The 17,682-nt window shown below is 56.1% G+C and overlaps 1 protein-coding gene across 2 annotated transcripts in view; it reads right to left on the bottom strand.

Moving 5' to 3' along the window:
- The window catches only part of TEAD3 (TEA domain family member 3), a 26,037-nt gene that overhangs the window by 6,817 nt on the left and 1,538 nt on the right, over window positions 1–17,682 (bottom strand). Inside the window, exons 2-5 of one of the 2 annotated variants that reach the window (XM_011945380.1) lie at window positions 7,445–7,695; window positions 5,564–5,628; window positions 1,294–1,356; window positions 278–289 (exon numbers count right to left, since the gene is read on the bottom strand). In XM_011945380.1, the coding sequence (XP_011800770.1) occupies window positions 278–289; window positions 1,294–1,356; window positions 5,564–5,628; window positions 7,445–7,451 (147 nt within the window). In that variant the 5' untranslated portion in view covers window positions 7,452–7,695. Of the gene's footprint in view, window positions 1–277; window positions 290–1,293; window positions 1,357–5,563; window positions 5,629–7,444; window positions 7,700–17,682 lie in introns of those variants that run through there. The other variant, XM_011945381.1, reaches the window with a different exon arrangement.

Here is a 17,682-nt window from a genome sequence, read left to right as displayed (position 1 = left end):
TCGTTACCATGCCCGGCTAATTTTTGTATTTTTAGTAGAGACGGGGTTTCACCATGTTGGTCAGGCTGGTCTCGATCTCCTGACTTTGTGATCCGCCCACCTCGGCCTCCCAAAGTGCTGGAATTACAGGCATGAGCCACCACACCCGGCCATTTCGTTTTTTAAAAATGAGGCTTGCACACCTATTAAGCTGGTTTCATAATCTGTCATTTGAAAATCCTGTATTAGGTGTTAAGACCCTTTCCCCGCTCCCACTGGGGAGGGCCGTGCTACTTACCAGGTTCATGGCCTGTGAGGGAGAGAGGGAAGATGGATTAGAGGACATGTGCAGCATCAGGGCTGTAGGGTGAGGGACGTCTTTGCGCCTACCTCCACCCAGTGCCCATGGGTTTTAGCTTCTGAGGAGCCCAAGGAAGCTCAGTAGACCCTCCCTGTCCCCCTAGAGGGAGTGCCTGCCAGCTGGGTCAAGCCCTGGAAAGGGCAGAGTGAGGGAAAACAAGCTGGCACCCTCTGGGTCTGTCCATAGGTTCTAGAACTAGGCTCTGGGCATGGGGGCCTGGAGGTAAGAGGCCCCCTCCGCTGCACTGCTGTGGGCAGGGAGAAGAGCACATGGCCAGCATGAGGCCCTGAGAAGGGCCTCAGTCATGAACCCCAGACTCTTGAGATCTGCAGTTGCAGGACAGCCAGATCTGCAAGGAACTGCCATGCCCACCTCAATAGCCCTGCCGGCCAGTACCCCTGGGGCCTCCTCCCTGCCCACGGAAATCCCCATGCAGTTAGTAAGCAGCAGTCAGGAGGAAGGAGAAAAAGAAAAACAGAGAAGAGGAGGGGTGGGCCTTAGTGGCCCCCAGATGGTCTCCCTCTCCCGCAATGACAGGGCCCTTGGGCTTCCTGCTGCCACTTGTGTTTCTTTCTGGACCCCCTCACAGCTTCTCAGCCCCTTGCCTGTCCCAGGCTGGAGCCACAGAGCAGCAACAGGCCTGCACCCAGGAGGGTGCTGGGCAGGCCAGGCTGGGTGGCAGGGGCCCCATACCTTCAGCTTGGACTGAATCTCCCGAGATTTCCGCCTGGCTAGAACCTGCAAGTGGCTAGAGACCTGTAGAGAGAGAAAGAAAGAAAAAAAGAGAAAAAGAACAGAAAGAGCGGAAGGAGAGGCAGGAACAGAACTTCAGCCAGAAAAGAGGCACAGTGGGGCTGGAGAGCTGGCCAAGGAAAGGCCTGAGCTATGCAGAGATAGCGCCATGGGTGAGGGGCCCAGGAGGGCTGAAGGCCCCCACCAGGCACCCAACATACCTTGATGCCAACCTGGTACTCCCGCACCTTCTTCCGAGCTAGAACCTGTATGTGGCTGGACACCTAGGGGCCGCCCCGCGCCCCGCCAGAGAGGAAAACACAGATAGTGAGGAGGCACAGCCATGGGGTGGCCACGGGCAAGGAGCATCCCAGTCCCCTCAACTCTAGGGGACTACATGTAAATGGGGGGAACTTTTTCTTTTTGAGACAGGGTTTATGTTGCCTGGGCTGATCTCAAACTCCTGGGCTCAAGCGATCCTCCCACCATAGCCTCCCAAGTAGCTATGACTATAGGCATGCGCCATTGTGCCCGGTTCAGACACCTCTTGACACTGCCAAATCTGTTCTCTTCTTGGCCTTATCATGATCAAGAGCCACAGTAGCCTCCAGGGCCACCATGTACAGATGCACAGGTTGTTCACTGGCCCAAAGGGCACCAGTGAGGGTTGAAATCCAGCCCAAGTTCTGCTGCCCAAGCTATGTGTCACTGTACAAGGCTGTGCCTAATCCTGTCCTCCCCCGAAAAAAGGTGACTTTTTCTCACTGGTGTCCTCAGAGGAGACCACCTTTTTCTAACTGGCATCACAGGTGCTAGCAATGGCCATGGTGCTCCTGTTGGTCATTAGCTTATACACCAAGGCCACATCCTCTACCAGGGATTTCCCTGGTACCACTGCCTGAGTCCTCCTGTCAACCCCAACCACAGCCCCAGCCTATGAAACCAGGCCTGGCCCTCCTGCTTTGCTCCCATAACTTTTTCCCCTAATACACCTTCTCTTTGCTTGGGCTAATATACGCTAGTGTATATATATGTACTCAGTAGGTGTTCTTAATTGCACTTCTCTAGCAATCTCCTCCTTGAAGCCTCCACTGGCAACGTGAGCTAATCACAGTCTGGATATGTGCGCCCTGTGCTGTGTGCCCAGCTGACACAACAGACCCTTGACCTTGTCAAAGATCTGACCCAGAGGCACAGAGAACCCAAATGTCACTGTTTTCCCCCCAGGAAACACACAGATCCTTGATGCCGCTTCATGCTTCCAGCATTGGCAAGTGGCTTTCTTGGCAAGTTGTTTTTATTCTTACAAAGAAAGCTCCTTTTTCTCTTTAATCACAGCCTGACAGTGAGTATGTATGTGATGCCACCTGGTTAGGACCTGGGTGGGTGCTCCTCACACTGCCTCACTGAGCCCAGGAATCAGACTCCTGTCCAGCAAAATTACTGGCCACTTCATGCTGTGACAGTAACTGACATTTACTGAGCACAGATACTGTTGTCCTCTGCATTTACACATACCGACCCCTTGATCTTTACAGCAACACAAAAACATAGGTACTAATATCCCTGACTTATGGATGACAAAACTAAAGCCTGGAAAAGTTAAGCCGTCACACAGCTGACTGCCACAGCCAGGATTCAAACCCAGGCGGTCTGACTCCAGAGCCCACTCTGACTCCACTCACCACCAAGCTGCGCTACCAGGACTCGCTTGGACCCTTAGCTCAGAAGACTACCTCCACATGGTTGACTCTGTAACAGCTGAAAGTCACGAGGAACTTCATTCTAACTTAATATTTAGCTCTTTTGTCCATATGGAGGCGCTGTGCTTGCTACAAATTGCTGCATGTATGTATGTGTAAAAACCTAAAACTGCATTTCTTTGCCAAAAGTAATATATATATTTTTTTTTTTTTGAAATGGAGCCTTGCTCTGTCACCCAGGCTGGATTACAATGGCGTGATCTTGGCTCACTGCAATCTCTGCTTCCTGGGTTCAAGTGATTCTCCTGCCTCAGCCTCCCGAGTAGCTGGGATTACAGGTGTGCACCACCACGCCTGGCTAATTTTTGTATTTTTTAGTAGAGACGGGGTTCCACCAAGTTGGCCAGTCTGGTCTCAAACTCCTAACCTAAGTGATCCACCCGCCTCGGCCTCCCAAAGTCCTGAGATTACAGGTCAAAAGTAAATTTTAAAAGGACCAAAAAAAACCTTGTCAGTGGTTACTCTTTTTAACACATAAAGACATGCCTTGTTCTCACAACCAGAGGATGGTCCCCTTTCACTGGGATCTAAAAGCCCAGAGTTCTAAGAAAGAGTAAAGATATGGGGAGTTTCATCCTTGTACCTTATGCTCTTACGATGAAGGCAGTGGTTTCTAAAATTCCAAGCTTGTCAATAGCTGGTTTGTAAAAGCTCTTTTCTGGGCAGCCCTCTCAGGATGCTGGGCAGGAGCAGGTGTGATGGTGGACCCTGAATTCAGGGGCTGGGATGTGCCCACTTCTGCAGTCCACCCTGGCCTCAGTTCACAGTGACCCAGTGTGGCTGGATGCAATGGCTCATGCCTGTAATCCTAGCACTTTGGGAGGCTGAGGTGGGAGGACTGCTTGAGGCCAAGAGTTCAAGAATAACATGGCCAACATAGCGAGACCCCCATCTCTACAGTAATTTTAAAAACTTAAAAAAAAAAACAAACCAGTGACCTAGTTTAATGACCCTTGACCCCTTCCCACTCTGACTAACAGGTTCCTATGAATACCTCTTCTGGGTAGAGGAGGACCTGCTGAGAGTTTGCTTCTGAGCTCAGAACAGCTTTCTGTTTATAATAATGACTGGAGTAATAATAATAGCAGCAGCAAATTCTTCTGCAGCGCTTATGCTGTTCTAAGAGTCTTCACATGTTAACTAACTCAAAGGCTGAGGACGCAAGGGTGGGAGGCCAACTACTGCCCACTCCCAGGTAGAACTAGTATTTGTACCCAAGGGCTCCAGGGAACAGGGCCCTGTGTGCACGCCTCCATGTGGTATCCCTGGTGCCTAGAACATAGCAGTAGGTCAATCATTAGCTAAGTGAATAAATTTGGTGCTGCATGAGCTAGACTTAGGGAGGGTGGTTCATAGATGCTTGAATGAATGAGGGATCTTTGCTGCACCTACACTGGGTGGGGAGGCTCAGAACCTTCCTTTGAGAAGGAGGTGGAACAGGCCAGACTTGTCATAGCACCATGGGGATCTGTGGGTCCAAATCCCACCGGGACAGGAGGCTGGGAGCGTGAGGGAAGCACTGGCCTCCATTCCTCCAGGTCCGGCCTCCATTTCTCCAGGTCCTGCCTCCAGCCTGGCCTCTCTCCCAGGCAGTGGGGCCATCACTCCCATCCACTCCCCTTCAGATTTCTGTCACCACACTGCCACCTTCCCTGGACCAGAAGCCACTAATTGTCTCTTACATCATCATTTTTCTCCGTTCCCACCACCACTACCCTTGTCCCAGGCCCTGGCACTGTTGATCTCTAGGCCTTTGCTTATGCTCCCAATAGCCAGTCTCCCTGTCTCCACCCAGCCCTCTCTAATCCATTGTCCCGGCTGCTTGAGGGCCTTCCTCAACAGCTGCCACCTGCCACTCCCTGCTCCATACCCTTCTGTGGCCCACCGCTGCCCTTGGGGAACCTGTCCTCCATGTCTCCTGCTGAGTGTCCCCCACCCCAGCAGTCCCCACCCTCCCTCTGCCACATCATGCTGCCCACAGGCATGGCTCTTCGCTGCCTGGGGGGCTTGAGGAAATTACTTAACTTCCCTATGCATCAGTTTCCTCATCGTAAAAAAGAGGTAATTACTGTACCTATCTAATAAGGTTGCTGAGAGGATTAAATGAATTAACTTAAAGGAAGCTCTGTATGGGTTTACCATGATGATTAGTTGTATATCCAACTTCCTCAGCCTGGAAGGAAGGGTCCTCTCCCTTTTCTCTGCCTGGCTAACTCCCATTCCTTCTTAAAAATACATCCCTAGTGTCACCTCCTCCAGGGAGCCTTCCCAGCTCTCTCTCCCCACTCCCCTAGCTTTGTCTGGGTTGGCTGCTTGTCCCAGAGTGCCCTGCACCCACCCCCTCTCAGCCCCGCCACCCTGCTCTGTACCCGTCCATCTGACCGTCTGGCTCCCTGGCTTGTGACTCAGGGCAGAGACCATATAGCAGCCACAGCAGCCCCGTGGGCTTATCTGTGGTCCCTGAACCAAAGGCCCTGGGCAGGGTAGTGGGTGGTCAGAGAGGACAGTGGGGCCATCTCTCTAAGAGAAGATGGAAGGGTGAATGGAGCTGCTCGGGAGTGGGAGGGGGTAAAATCGAGGGCGTAAGGGGAGCATGATGAGGCAAGGAGGGTGGCAGGCCAGGTCGGGGGCAGCCTCGAGGAGGTGGGCAGGGTAGAGGCAAGGGGTTGACCAGGGCAGCTGAGACAGAGTGTGTGGGTGGCGGACCCAGCATAAACCGTCTCTCTACCTGTTTTCTTGTCCGAGTCTTCCCCGTCCTCAGTTTAATATAGCGTGCAATCAACTCATTTCGGCCTAGATTGGGGTGAGAGACAAAATGAGGAGTGGGCAAAGGGTGGAGCCAGAGGCTGGAGACCCCCACCCCACTGGGAAGCCACTCCAGGTCCCTCCCCAAAACACTGCTCTTCTGTTCCCCACGCTCTTCACTCCAAGCTGCACATGCAGGGCGTGCAAAAGTGGCTGGGGAGTCTCAGCTGCATTCTACTGCCTCCAGGACCTAGAGGGGCTGCTCTTCAGGGGAGGGGTGCATTAGGAGCTGTAGGGTAGGAGGAAGGAGGGCTGAGGCATCCTGACAGGCTTCCTTGCAGACAGACCGACCGGGTGGCTGTGGTACAGGTCAGCAGGACAGTAGCAGGGTAGGGCTAGTCCTGGCCAGGCACGCCCATCCTCCCAGCCCCCAGCAGTGCTTCCTGCCTGTGTCACCAGCTCCAACGCTCTTAGTGCATGGATTGCGGAGGCGTGTGAATGAGCCTGCCCCAGGTGGATGTCTTGCCCTTACTCTGTCTTTACCCTGGACAAGTCCCTTCCCTTCTGTGATGAAAGACCAGGAAGGACAGGAAGGCAGCACTGCGCGCCTCCAATGTGCCTCCTACACTGGCGGCCTTGTCAAGATGTGTCACTGAGCATGTCGCCAAGTCCTTGTGCCTTTTACGCCCATGTCACCAGTTCCCAGTGTCTCTCCACCCTGTGAGAGCCTTGTGAGCCTTGGGGTGCAGGCTCTGTTCTGCACCACAGACCCTCTGAGGGCCCAGAAGCTGCCAGTGTCCAGGGACTTGGGCCTGAAAGGGGGATGCCTGGGCCACACGGCTGAGCCCACATCCGCATGGTCAAGGTGTACACCTCTACCCCCAAATCCAGGCTATCTGCCCCCCAGCCCCATGGCCTCCCCAGAACGGCCAAATTCTCCAAATTCCATTCCAATGACTGAACCAGCCCCATTGCTCCTCCCTTCCCGCCAGCCCCTCTCCACCCCACTCTCTCCACCCTGTCTAAAAATACCCTGTGGGGCTCCCCCAGCCTGGGAGGCAGCAGTGGGGGCAGACAGCACCCACCCTTTGGAAGGCACCCTGGACCATCTGCCTGCCCCCAAGGTGGGGCTCTGGGGCTGGGGTGGGCGTGGCCAAGGGACACAGAGCAGCCCTGATCCCGTCCCACAGGCGCGCCCTGGGAAGGGCTGAGCCTGCCTCGCTCAGCCATGGGCTGCTGGGAGGAATAGGGGAGCTGGCCAGGAACCAGGCCCAGAAGGGTCGAGTTATCCCAAAAATGCAGCTCTGGGAGAGCCCTCTCAGGGCTGGACAAGAGGGGACACTCCCTTCTGGAAGTGGGCAAGATGGCATAGAGAAGGGCCAGCAAACACAAGGAGTGGGGAAGGGGACTGAGGAGGGCACGCGTCCTCGCGGCCCCAAGGCAGGCCTTTGTCCCGGTGCGACCTCCCACAGCCCGCACTGGAGCGAACTGTGTTGCGACTGTCACCGGGCCTCCTTTCCACATCTTCCTCCTGGAAGGGACCCCCTTCCGGGTCCCGACTGGCGCAGACTGGGCTGACCCACTTTCTTGGGCCCACTGAGTCACCTCGAAACCTCCAGGCCGGTAGCGGGGAGGAGAGGAGGAGCAGGCGGGGCTGCCAAGGTGTGGGCTGTGCCTTGGATGGGGGGCGAGCCCGGCTTGTTTATGAGGAGGAGCGCGGAGGAGGATCCAGACACACAGGCTTGCGCGCCCAGACTCGCCCAGCCAGCGGCTGGCAGCCTCCGACGTCACCAAACCGGTTGGGTGAGAGGGCAGAGAGCAGGGGGAAGGGCCGCAGTCCCGCCCAAGCCCCCGCTGCACGCACCGTACATCTTGCCCTCGTCGGACAGGATGATCTTGCGCCGGCCGCAGGGCGGGTAGATGGCCAGGGCCTCCTGGAAGCTCTGCTCGATGTCCGGACTCCACACGCCCTCCGCATCGTTGTCCAGCCCCTTGTCCAGGCCCTCGGGCCCATCCTCCCGGGCTTCCCCGGGGCTGCTGCTGGCGTTCCAGCTGTTGGACGCTATTGTGCTGGTTGCTCTGGGCTCTGGGCCTGAGCCCGCTGGGCGGCCGAGCCTGGGGGACAGAGAGAGAGGAGCTGGGGCCAGGGTCCTCCTCGACCACAGCAATCTCCTATCCCACAGCCGCTGGGTCTGGAGCTCCGCCCCCAGCCCAAAGCCCACCCTAGGAACAGGTGCTCCGGGTGGAATGGAGGTAACAACCAACCACAGCTTGTTCACAGCTGTGTGACCTGGGATGCACGCACTACTTCACCTCTCTAGGCCTCAGTCCTGTAAAATGAGAAAAGGGTCTCCTTGAGGTTGTGAGGGTTAAAACTTAAATGAGCTCATGACAAAGTACTAGCCATATGCCCGGCTCATGACACTCAAGAAATACGTAATCAGTAACAACAATGCCTCACACCAACACAGCACTTTTGTAGGAAAAAGGCATTTTCACATTCATTCAAACCTCACAAAACTAGGCCGGCATGGTGTCTCATGCCTGTAATCCCAGCACTTTGGGAGCCAAGGCAGGCGGATCCTTTAAGGTCAGGAGCTCAAGAACAACCTGACCAACATGGTGAAACCCCGTCTCTACTAAAAATGTATCAGGGCTGGACACGGTGGCACATGCCTGTAATCCCATCACTTTGGGAGGCCGAGGAGATTGGATCATGAGGTCAGGTGTTCGAGACCAGACTGACCAACATGGTGAAACCCCATCTCTACTAAAAATACAAAACTTAGCTGAGTGTGCTGGCATGTGCCTGTAATCTCAGCTACTCAGGAGGCTGAGGCAGGAGAATCGCTTGAACCCAGGAGGCAGAGGTTGCAGTGAGCCGAGATCACGCCACTGCACTCCAGCCTAGGCAACAGAGCAAGATTCCATCTTTAAAAAAAAAAAAAAAAAAAAATTAGCAGGGCATGGCAGCGCACTCCTGCAATCCCAGCTACTCAGGAGACTGAGGCATGAAGATCACTTGAACTCCAGAGGCAGAGCTTGCAGTGAGTGGAGACGGCACCACTGCACTCCAGCCTGGGTGACAGAGCAGACCCTGTCTCAAAAAACAAAAACAAAAACAAAAAACACTAAAGCAGGGAGGGTAGGGAATAACGCCCATTATCCAGAGAGGAAAACTGAGGCTCACAAGGTCATGCAGCTGCCAAAGGCATGCTAAGGAGCACAGAGAGGAGGAGCAGAGGGGCAGGGCTGTGCTTCCTCAGCTCTCCCTGTCAGCTCCTCCTCCCCAATGTCCAGATCCCCAATCAGGGAACTCTACCCCTCACTCTTGCCCCAGCATCAATGCAACCCAGCTAAGGACCCCTCAGGGGACAAGGAGGGTCCCTGACCCAGGAAGGGAATAGTTTTAACTTCCCCAAATCAATAACCAAACAGAACTCTGCCAACGGGCCTAACGTGGGGCAGGAACTGCCCCAGGAATTACAAAAAGGGAACTGGAGAGGGAGCAGCTGAGAAGGTGCTTGGCCAACAGCCTGGCTCAACCTCACCCGCTCCTTTATCCCACTTCCTGTTCCCGCACCTCCAGGCCCCACAGCAGCCTGTAAACCATTCACACCCGTAAACCACCCACATGCCCACCCCCGCCCTGGCCCATCCTCCATGTGGGCCAGGGCTCTGTAAACTGTGAGCGCCCTGAACCTACCAGGCTGAGTTATTAATTAGGACCACACCCCACCAGGCCCCCCATCACTCACAACCCCAAGACTCAACCCAAATCCCCTTCAGCCCCAGAACCCACATGTCCAATGTATTCAGGGTCCTGGAAACCTAAGAGCCCATGATGGCTGGATCCTGGGACTTAGCTCTGGGCAGCAGGAAAAAGGGAGGGGTGGAGAGGTGGGGGACCCCATCAGAAGCCAGAGAGAGGAAGATGAATTCCAGGTCCTGCTGCTTGAGTGGGGGTGGACTCTCTCTGCAGAGCCACTTGTTTGCTTGGGGAGGCTTGAGGGGGTCACTAGTAGAACGAGGTGGGCAGGGCCTGAGGGGCCTGAATGTCCGCTAGTTATTCGGTTATTCTTTTTTTCTTTTTAAAATGTTTTATTTTTTATGTTTTAGATGGAGTCTTGCTCTGTCACCCAGGCTGGAGTGCAATGGCACGATCTCTGCTCACCACAACCTCCACCTCCTGGGTTCAAGCGATTCTCCTGCCTCAGCCTCCCCGCTCAGCATGGTGCCACGTACCTGTAGCTGGGATTATAGGCGCGTGCCACCATGCCCGGCGAATTTTTTTTTTGTTTCGAGATGGAGTCTCGCTGTCTCCCAGACTGGAGTGCAGTGGCGCCATCTCGGCTCACTGCAAGCTCTGCCTCCTGGGTTCACACCATTCTCCTGCCTCAGCCTCCCCAGTAGCTGGGACTTACAGGCGCCTGCCACCACACCCGGCTAACTTTTTGTATTTTTAGTAGAGACGGGGTTTCACCGTGTTAGCCAGGACAGTCTCGATCTCCTGACCTCGTGATCTGCCCACCTCGGCCTCCCAAAGTGCTGGGATTACAGGTGTGAGCCACCAAGCCTGGCCAATTTTTTGTATTTTCAGTAAAGACGGGGTTTCACCATGTTGGCCAGGCTGCTCTCAAACTCCTGACCTCATGATCCACCAGCCTCGGCCTCCCAAAGTGCTGGGATTACAGGTGTGAGCCACTGTGCCTGGCCCTCGGTTATTCTAAACTATTATTTAGTTAGTTATTCAGCTATTCAACTAGTTATTGTAATTATTCTAAACTATTGAGTTTAGACTTAATATTACTACTAATAACAGTACCTGTCGTATGCCAGGTACTGTTCTGGGATTTCACACACATTGACTCATTTAATCTTCACAATAACCCTATGGGACAGATACTATTATTATTCCTAGTTTATAGATGAAGAATCCAAGAAACAGAGAAGTTAAGCAACTTGCCTTAGGGCACACAACAAGTAAGTACTAGGGCTGGGTTCTGACCCCAGGTAAGCTGGCTTCGGTTTTATAACCGGGAAGGTTATAGGGAGGGTGCTGAGAGACCCCACCACCTGGAGAGAGAAAGGAGGTTCACCTGCCACAGCAATGGCCCAAAGTCTGCCCAGGAGGTCCCCCTCAGCCCAAGCAGCTGCAGCAACTTCAAGGACCCCTGCCCTGCTGTACTGCCCTTTCTGTGATGCCTCCAGAGCCACCAGGAATCTCTCTCCCATGGCCAGTGGGCAGCCAGAAGGAGCTGTGCCCCTGACCTGTCAGAGAGGACAGATGCCCTTATTCCCAGACTGTCCCTCACCCCAGGAAACTGGATTGAGAGCCCCAGCCCCCACTCCTCAATCAGAGGGGGAACTCTTAGAATAGAAATGTGAGGGGTAAACAAAATAAATAAATATAAATAAATAAATAAATAAATAAATAAGGAAATGTAGGGGGTGGTGGCTCATGACTATAATCCCAGAACTCTGGGAAGATCACTTGAGGCCAGGAGTTCAAGACCAGCCTGGGCAACACAGTGAAAACCTTGTCTGTATTTTTAAAAATTAAATTTGAATTTAAAAAAACAAAAAGAAAAACAAAAGTGAGGGGACAGGGGTACGCTAGCTGAGTGGGCACACCTAGCGACTCCCCTGTTGATATAGCTGGGATGCAGGCCCTGTCCACAGGTAGCAGTCTGATACTGCCACAGAGCTGTCGAAGGGGAGAGAGAAGAGGGGCTACAATGAGCTAAGACCCCTCTTAACCCCTTCCCGAAGCCTCCATCGAGCAGCAGTGGCCCAGGCAGCCCCAGACTTTTAAAGGAACTTTCCTGCCTCCCCCAAGTCCCTGCCCGCCTCCCCTCAAGCAGGCTGTGGCCCCCCTTCTGAGGGTGATGTCAGCCCCGCCCCGCCCCCCGCGGGAGCACTGTGGCCAAATATGGCGAACACAGCAGCAGGCTTGGGAGCTGGGACAGACTGGGGGGGGCGGGGCAGGCGGCCCCTGGCTGGGACCGCTGGCAGCTGGTGAGGGGGAGGGGACGGGGGACGGCCCAAAGGACGTGTCAAGGAGAGAATAGGACCACCGTCCCTCCCTTCCGCTGGCTCCTAGATGCATGCGAGACTCACTTTCTAGGAACGCTCCTAGGGGCAGAGGCACCAACACAGGGGCAAGTGGCACTCCCCACACACATCCATGCACAGGAGCACACTGTGCAGAGGGGCTGTGTGAGTGCTCGGGTGGACAACCACGCGAGAATGTGTACCCCCAAGCTGAGGCACACACATGGGCAGTCGCGGGCAGGCAGCTGCCCCGGGCTGGGGGCTGGACCGGGGTCTCAGTGGAAGGGAGTCTGCAGGAGGCGTGAGCACTGGCTGCTCTGTTCTCCTAGAGACCGGCATGTGCCCGCCTTCTTCTCCCTAGACCCTCTAACTGCTGGGACCCAGGCCGGGCTGAGAGAGAAGGCTATGGCTCCCTGGACAGGTGCGGGCTGGGCTGGGGCAAATGTGGGACTCTGGCTTGGTGGATGGGTGGGACATCTAGAGAAGGCTGACTGTGGGCGAGAGGGCAGACCCTGGGCTGCTGGCTGACGATGCCCAGGTGTCAGGTGTCTAGAAGCTCTGCCTCGCTGTGCCATGAAGAGGGGTAGGAGAGGGAGGAGACTCAACTGAGGGTCAAGGGGAGGGAGACCAAGGCCAGGGTGGGGCCTGAGACAGACAGGAGGGGCAGGGGAGACAGGCTAGGGGAGAGTCTGGGGCAAAGAGAAGCTGAGGTAAACCCAGAGAGAAAACAGACCGGAGACAGGAGAGTTCCAGTGAGTGAGAGACAGAAAGCCCAGCCCAGCGGGGGACAGACCAGAGCCCCGCAGAGTGAAGGGAGAGACCCCAGGAGAGACGTGGAGGCAGGGCTGGGGAGTGCTAGACCGTCAGACCCACAGACTGACAGAGCCGGTGGGGGGTGAAGGGAGAAGGGAGAAGGGGTGAAGGAGGGCAGGAGAGGGGAGAAGAAAGAGGGGGCACAGACAAGGCAACCAACAAAGACCCAGAGAGACACAGAGCAGAGAGGGGTAGACCAGAAACTCAGATATGACAGGCATCGAGGGAGGGGCAGGCCAGGAGGGGACAGGGAGAAAGAGAAAGGCAGGGACAAGGACAGAGACCCAGAGGCCAAGGCCGAACAGAGGGAGGGAGTGACAAGGGAGGCCACTGCCGGGGGCTGGGGGCCAGCCACAGTCCAGGACATCCTCACTCCCATCTCAGGGGCTCCCACCCTCCACCTCCTCTTAGAACCCCTCCCATCTGCCCCTGCAGAGGAGTCCTGTTGTACCTGTCCTGCAAACCCGCCAGCAGGCTGCAGACCCCCAGGGGACTCAGTCTGCCTTCACCCTCATCCTGACCAGCCACACCCGCTTCCCCTCTCCCAGGGCCCTCAGCCTTCCAGGCTCAGAAGGCCTCTGGGTGGAGGCAGGGATGGGGGCTAGGAGGCTGGGTGAGCAGGCTTTGGGGCCCTGGGGAAGATAAGGGGCACCTTGCTGCCCACCCCCACCCTGGGGCAAGACCTGCCGGAAGAACTGGCTGGACAGCTCCAGGGATCAGGCCAGAGCTGGGGCCGCTGCAGAGGTCCTGGCCCCCCACCCCCACAGGCCCTGCAGCTTCCAGACCACCCAGCCCTGTAGCTCCCTTTAGGGGCCCCGGAGCCACTGCCTCAGTAGGAGGCACAGAAAAAACCAGTCTGGGTGGGTGGGCACCTCCTGTCTTACCCCTCCCCCTGCACAGCCCTGCTGGGAGGATGAGCTGAGCTATGACCTTCCTGGGTCTAGCAGCCAGCAGTCCACCCCTGCAGGGACCCCAGCCCCCAAAGCCTTCTCACTTGGAGTGAGAACATCACTCAAAATGTGGGAAAATCAGTGAAATCAGCAGTTTCCTCCCAAATCTCTGCCCTCAAACCTGAGCTGGGCTGACCAGCCAGGGGGTCGAGGATGGGGAGGGCAGCTGAGGAGGGCTAAGGGAGCCTCCCACCCCCTCTGCCTTTTCCTCCCTCCTCCCCTATCCGCCCGACAGCGGGCCAGCTGTTCTCCAGCTGCCAGAAGCTCCCACCCTAGAAGTAGCCATGCTCTGGGGCAGCAGAGCAAGTAGGGATGTATCTGCCTCCCCCAGCTCCAGCCCAAGGACCCCGAGGGACCCTGCCAAGCAGCCACACCCTGCCAGGCTAGGGAGGGATTCCCTCCTCCCTGGAACAGGGTCTCAATTTTTACAGGAGGAAGCAATTTGCAGAGCCCACTAGGAGGGAGGTGGGGGCCCCTCCACTCTCCCCCCCCTGCTTATTAATGTGCTTCCAATTTGGGAATGGAGACTCTCTCGGCCCCTCCTCCCCACACTACTTGGGAAAGGGGCTTTCTCAGGGAGCAGAGGGGGTTGGGATAGTTCCCCCAGGCCCCAGGCCTCCTTCTGCAAAGCTCATCCGTTGTCACGCCCCCTCTCCTTGAAGCAGTATAGGGGGTAGGAGGGTGGAGACTCAGCCCTCAAGTCCCCTGCAGAGAGAAGGGCCCAGTTGCCAGACCTCCCTTCACCCCCTCCCTGGGACTGACTTGTCTCCTCATCTTGTCCTGGTCCCAGGGTGGGAATCTCAGGTATCCAGTGGGAGACAGGCTGTGGGCGGTCACTGGGTTTCTCAGTTCTCAGTTACCATGCCAGACTCCTGGTACTCCGGGTCGCCCACTGGGCTCCCACCAGCCACTCAGTCAGTGCCCCCATGAGAGTCATGGTGTCATCGAGAAACAAACAGGCTTCCTCGGCGCCCTTCCTCTCGCGCGCATACACAGTTGCGCCACAGCCACTGTCCTGCACATTCACTGTTACCCGCATCTCTCTCCTGCTGGGTTTTTAAAAAAATCTTTACTGTGATAAAATACACATAACATCAAGTTTACCATTTTTGCCATTTCTAAGTGTACGATTGAGTGGCATTAATTATATTTCTTCTTTCTGTTTTTATCAGTGTCTTTCTCATGGTCTTCCACATAGATGCCACACGTGTCAGGGACCACAGGCCCCCAAATGCATCCCACAGAGCCTCCTACACGCCCTGCCTGGCAAAGCCCTGGGGGTGTCACCCACGCTACCCGAGAGTCCCAAACATGTTCAGATAGTGACCATCCACCCACAGTGCCAGGATCAGTCACACCCCACAGTTTCTCTCACACACAGCGTCGCTTTCTGGTGCTCAGTGTCACCCACACACCACATATCATATTCATGCTTGGCACATGTCGGATGGGGTCCACCTTGCTGGTACACACATCATACTGACATGGAGTTGGTCGTATTGTTTTACTCGCATGTAGTGTCACACGTAAGTCACACACAGACAAACCTGAAGCCATCTCACATGCTGCATCACAACATACAGGTCACAAGTGGTCACACCACAGCATAACACATCACACAGATCGCCACTCATCCGGCTTCTCACGCACACACGCCCGCGCGCTCACATACACACAGCATCATGCAAGCGTGGTGTCCCTCACACGCAGGTCACTTGAGCATCAGAGTCACACCCAGTGTAATCTCCAGGCACACAGATGGTTAGGCAGCCGGCTTCCTTCAGCGGCACATCCAGGGCACACACAGAACATCCCCCATGCAGGTTCTCAGGTACACAGGTGGCGGCAACGCCGGGACACATGAAGAGTCACCAGTTTCTCTTATGGATGTGTATATCTGTCACACACATGAATGTCACAAAGCCACAGTTTCTCTCCTGCATACACCCAGCCCCACACAAGCCGCTCTGAGCAGGGTTCTCTTCCACACACATCCAGCCCCACAGAAGGCAAGTCTCACCCACACAGAAATGTCCCACTCACGGCTTCCCTCACACACATCCAGCGCCACACACAGTTGCAGTCTCATTTCCCTCTAACACTTCCTGCCCTTTCAGGCCTGGCAGGGAGCACAGGAAACAATCGGCACTCTAGGAAACCCCAAGGGCTGAGGCTTTAGGATGTACAGGGGGATGAACCTCTCTGGCCCTAACCTCAACCTCCTGTGGGACGGGGAAGACAGCAGAGCCCTCCCTCCCGCAGGGCAGAGTTCTCCCTGGAGGGAAGCGGCCCCTTCTGCAGACAGCCTAGGGCACAACACCGGGAGGGGAGGGGAGGGAAGACAGGGCAAGGCCACCGGGACAGTACTGAGTGTGATCTGCTGACCTCCCCAGCTCTATCCAGTGGCAGGTCCTCAGGGTCATCCCCGGAATCCCACAGCTTCTGCAGCCCCCATGTGGGAAGAAGAGGCTGTGACCTCCTAGCTCCTTCACAGAAAGCTGCAGCATTTAGACCCCTAGGCTCCTCTCCCCATCATGAGTGAGGAGGAGGAGGAGGGCAGGACCAGCGATTTCCACACTGAGCCCTGGGGCCCCCAGAGGTGTTTGGGAGTGGGGCAGAGGGTAGGGCCCCCCAAATGGCCTCTGAAGACCCTTTGTGCCATCCAGCGCTACCAGAACGCTCGACCAGCTCAGAGGCAACATCCCCCAATCCACTAAGCCTCCCTGTTCCTTGACACCTGCTTCCTGCCACCTTTTCAGCCCTGTTCACCTGGCTGAGCTACTCCTCAGTCACTCCTTGGTTTGTCCCTGCCTTCTTCCTTGGGCCACTGGATCACCCACCCACCTCTCCAGACCCCACCAGGTTCAGGTTCCATCATGGGAGAAGGGAGGCAAACTGGGAGACAGACTCCGGGAGGAGCTCAGAGAAAAGGGACCTGAGAAGTCATTCATTCCAAGCAGGGAAACAGAGGCCCAGAGGGGCTGGCCAAGATGGCACAATTGGTTAAAGGTCCAGAGGGGACCAGATCCCTATTTCTTGACCACCGCTGTTGAGATGTGGTTTTGATATTCCTTCAGTCGGTAGAAAGTGCCAGGGTCTACAAACCTTAGGGTGAAGATGGGAGCAGGGCTCAGGACCCATGTGATGCTCCTGTATACTTAATGCGCCGCTCTGTCCTGGCAAGCACTGACCATTCTAATAAGCCATTCCCCAGCCCAGATGCACTCATTAGCATTAATGACGGTTCCCTCCCTAGGGGAGTGGGGAAAGGCCCAAGAGCTTGGGACTCATACTGGCTCCTACCCTCTCCCTGAGGAGGGGGCATCCAGGGTCCCTGAAGTCACCCTTACTGGACAGCCTTGTCCTGGAAGATGTGTGTACTCCCTGCCCACTGGGTGAGCAGGGACCCAGAAGACCACAGAACCACATCCTTTAGGTAGTGCCCCTAGGAGAGGGCTCTTTGGGGGAGGGGGGGGCTACAGGAGTCTAGAAGGGAGGGGACATAATTCCCCCAAATCTCCAACTTTTGGGGAGAGCCTTCCCTCCTTGCCCCAGGTGGCCCCAGCACTGCTGTGGAACATGTGTACAGAGAACCAGGCCACAAGAGACTGGATACACAGAGCCACCATGGGCACCAGCCCCTCTGAGCTGTGTCCAGCCCCTACCCCTATGCCCTGTTCTTCCGGACAACAAGTCCAGGCCTGACCTGGTTCTGCTCCTACCTGGAAAGAGGGAAGCCACAGAAGACAGCCCTTGAGAAGCCCGCCCCAAGGCCTCCTTCCCCCTCGCACTGAAAGAATCTCTCAGCCCTGGATCAAGGCCCCTCACCAGTAAAGTTGACAGAGCGGGGTCTCAATGACACTGCCCCAGGGCCCAGAAAACAGATCCAGAACGGCGCCCCCAGCCCTCCCTCCCATGGCAGGAATAAAGGGCATGACAGACAATGGAGGGGATCGGGGTAGGAAGCGGGGGACCAGCCACCCTCAAACCTTCTCAAGTCTAAACAAGAGCCCTGAGAAAGTGTGGGGAAGAAAAGGCCCCAAATCCAGACCCCTCCGAGCCAAGCTCACAGCGTTCAGGGCTGGAACTCTGAATCGACACCCCGACGCAGGCGGCAGAACTTAAGGGAACGTGAGCCCCTCCCTGCCTCTCAGGGGACACAGGGCCGGGGCGCGCGGCTTTGCTCCTAGACACCCTCCACAAGCCAGCGCAGCCGCGGCACTGCACGCAGAAACCGGCCTGGGCGCGGGGAGGCCGGGCCCGAGGCCTGCGTGGAGCTGAGGCC

Source organism: Colobus angolensis, unplaced genomic scaffold, assembly GCF_000951035.1.
Source record: "Colobus angolensis palliatus isolate OR3802 unplaced genomic scaffold, Cang.pa_1.0 Scaffold24, whole genome shotgun sequence".
Taxonomy (NCBI): Eukaryota; Metazoa; Chordata; class Mammalia; order Primates; family Cercopithecidae; genus Colobus; species Colobus angolensis.
Note: the sequence above shows the minus strand (reverse complement) of the source record. Positions and strands in the feature narration are given on the sequence as shown.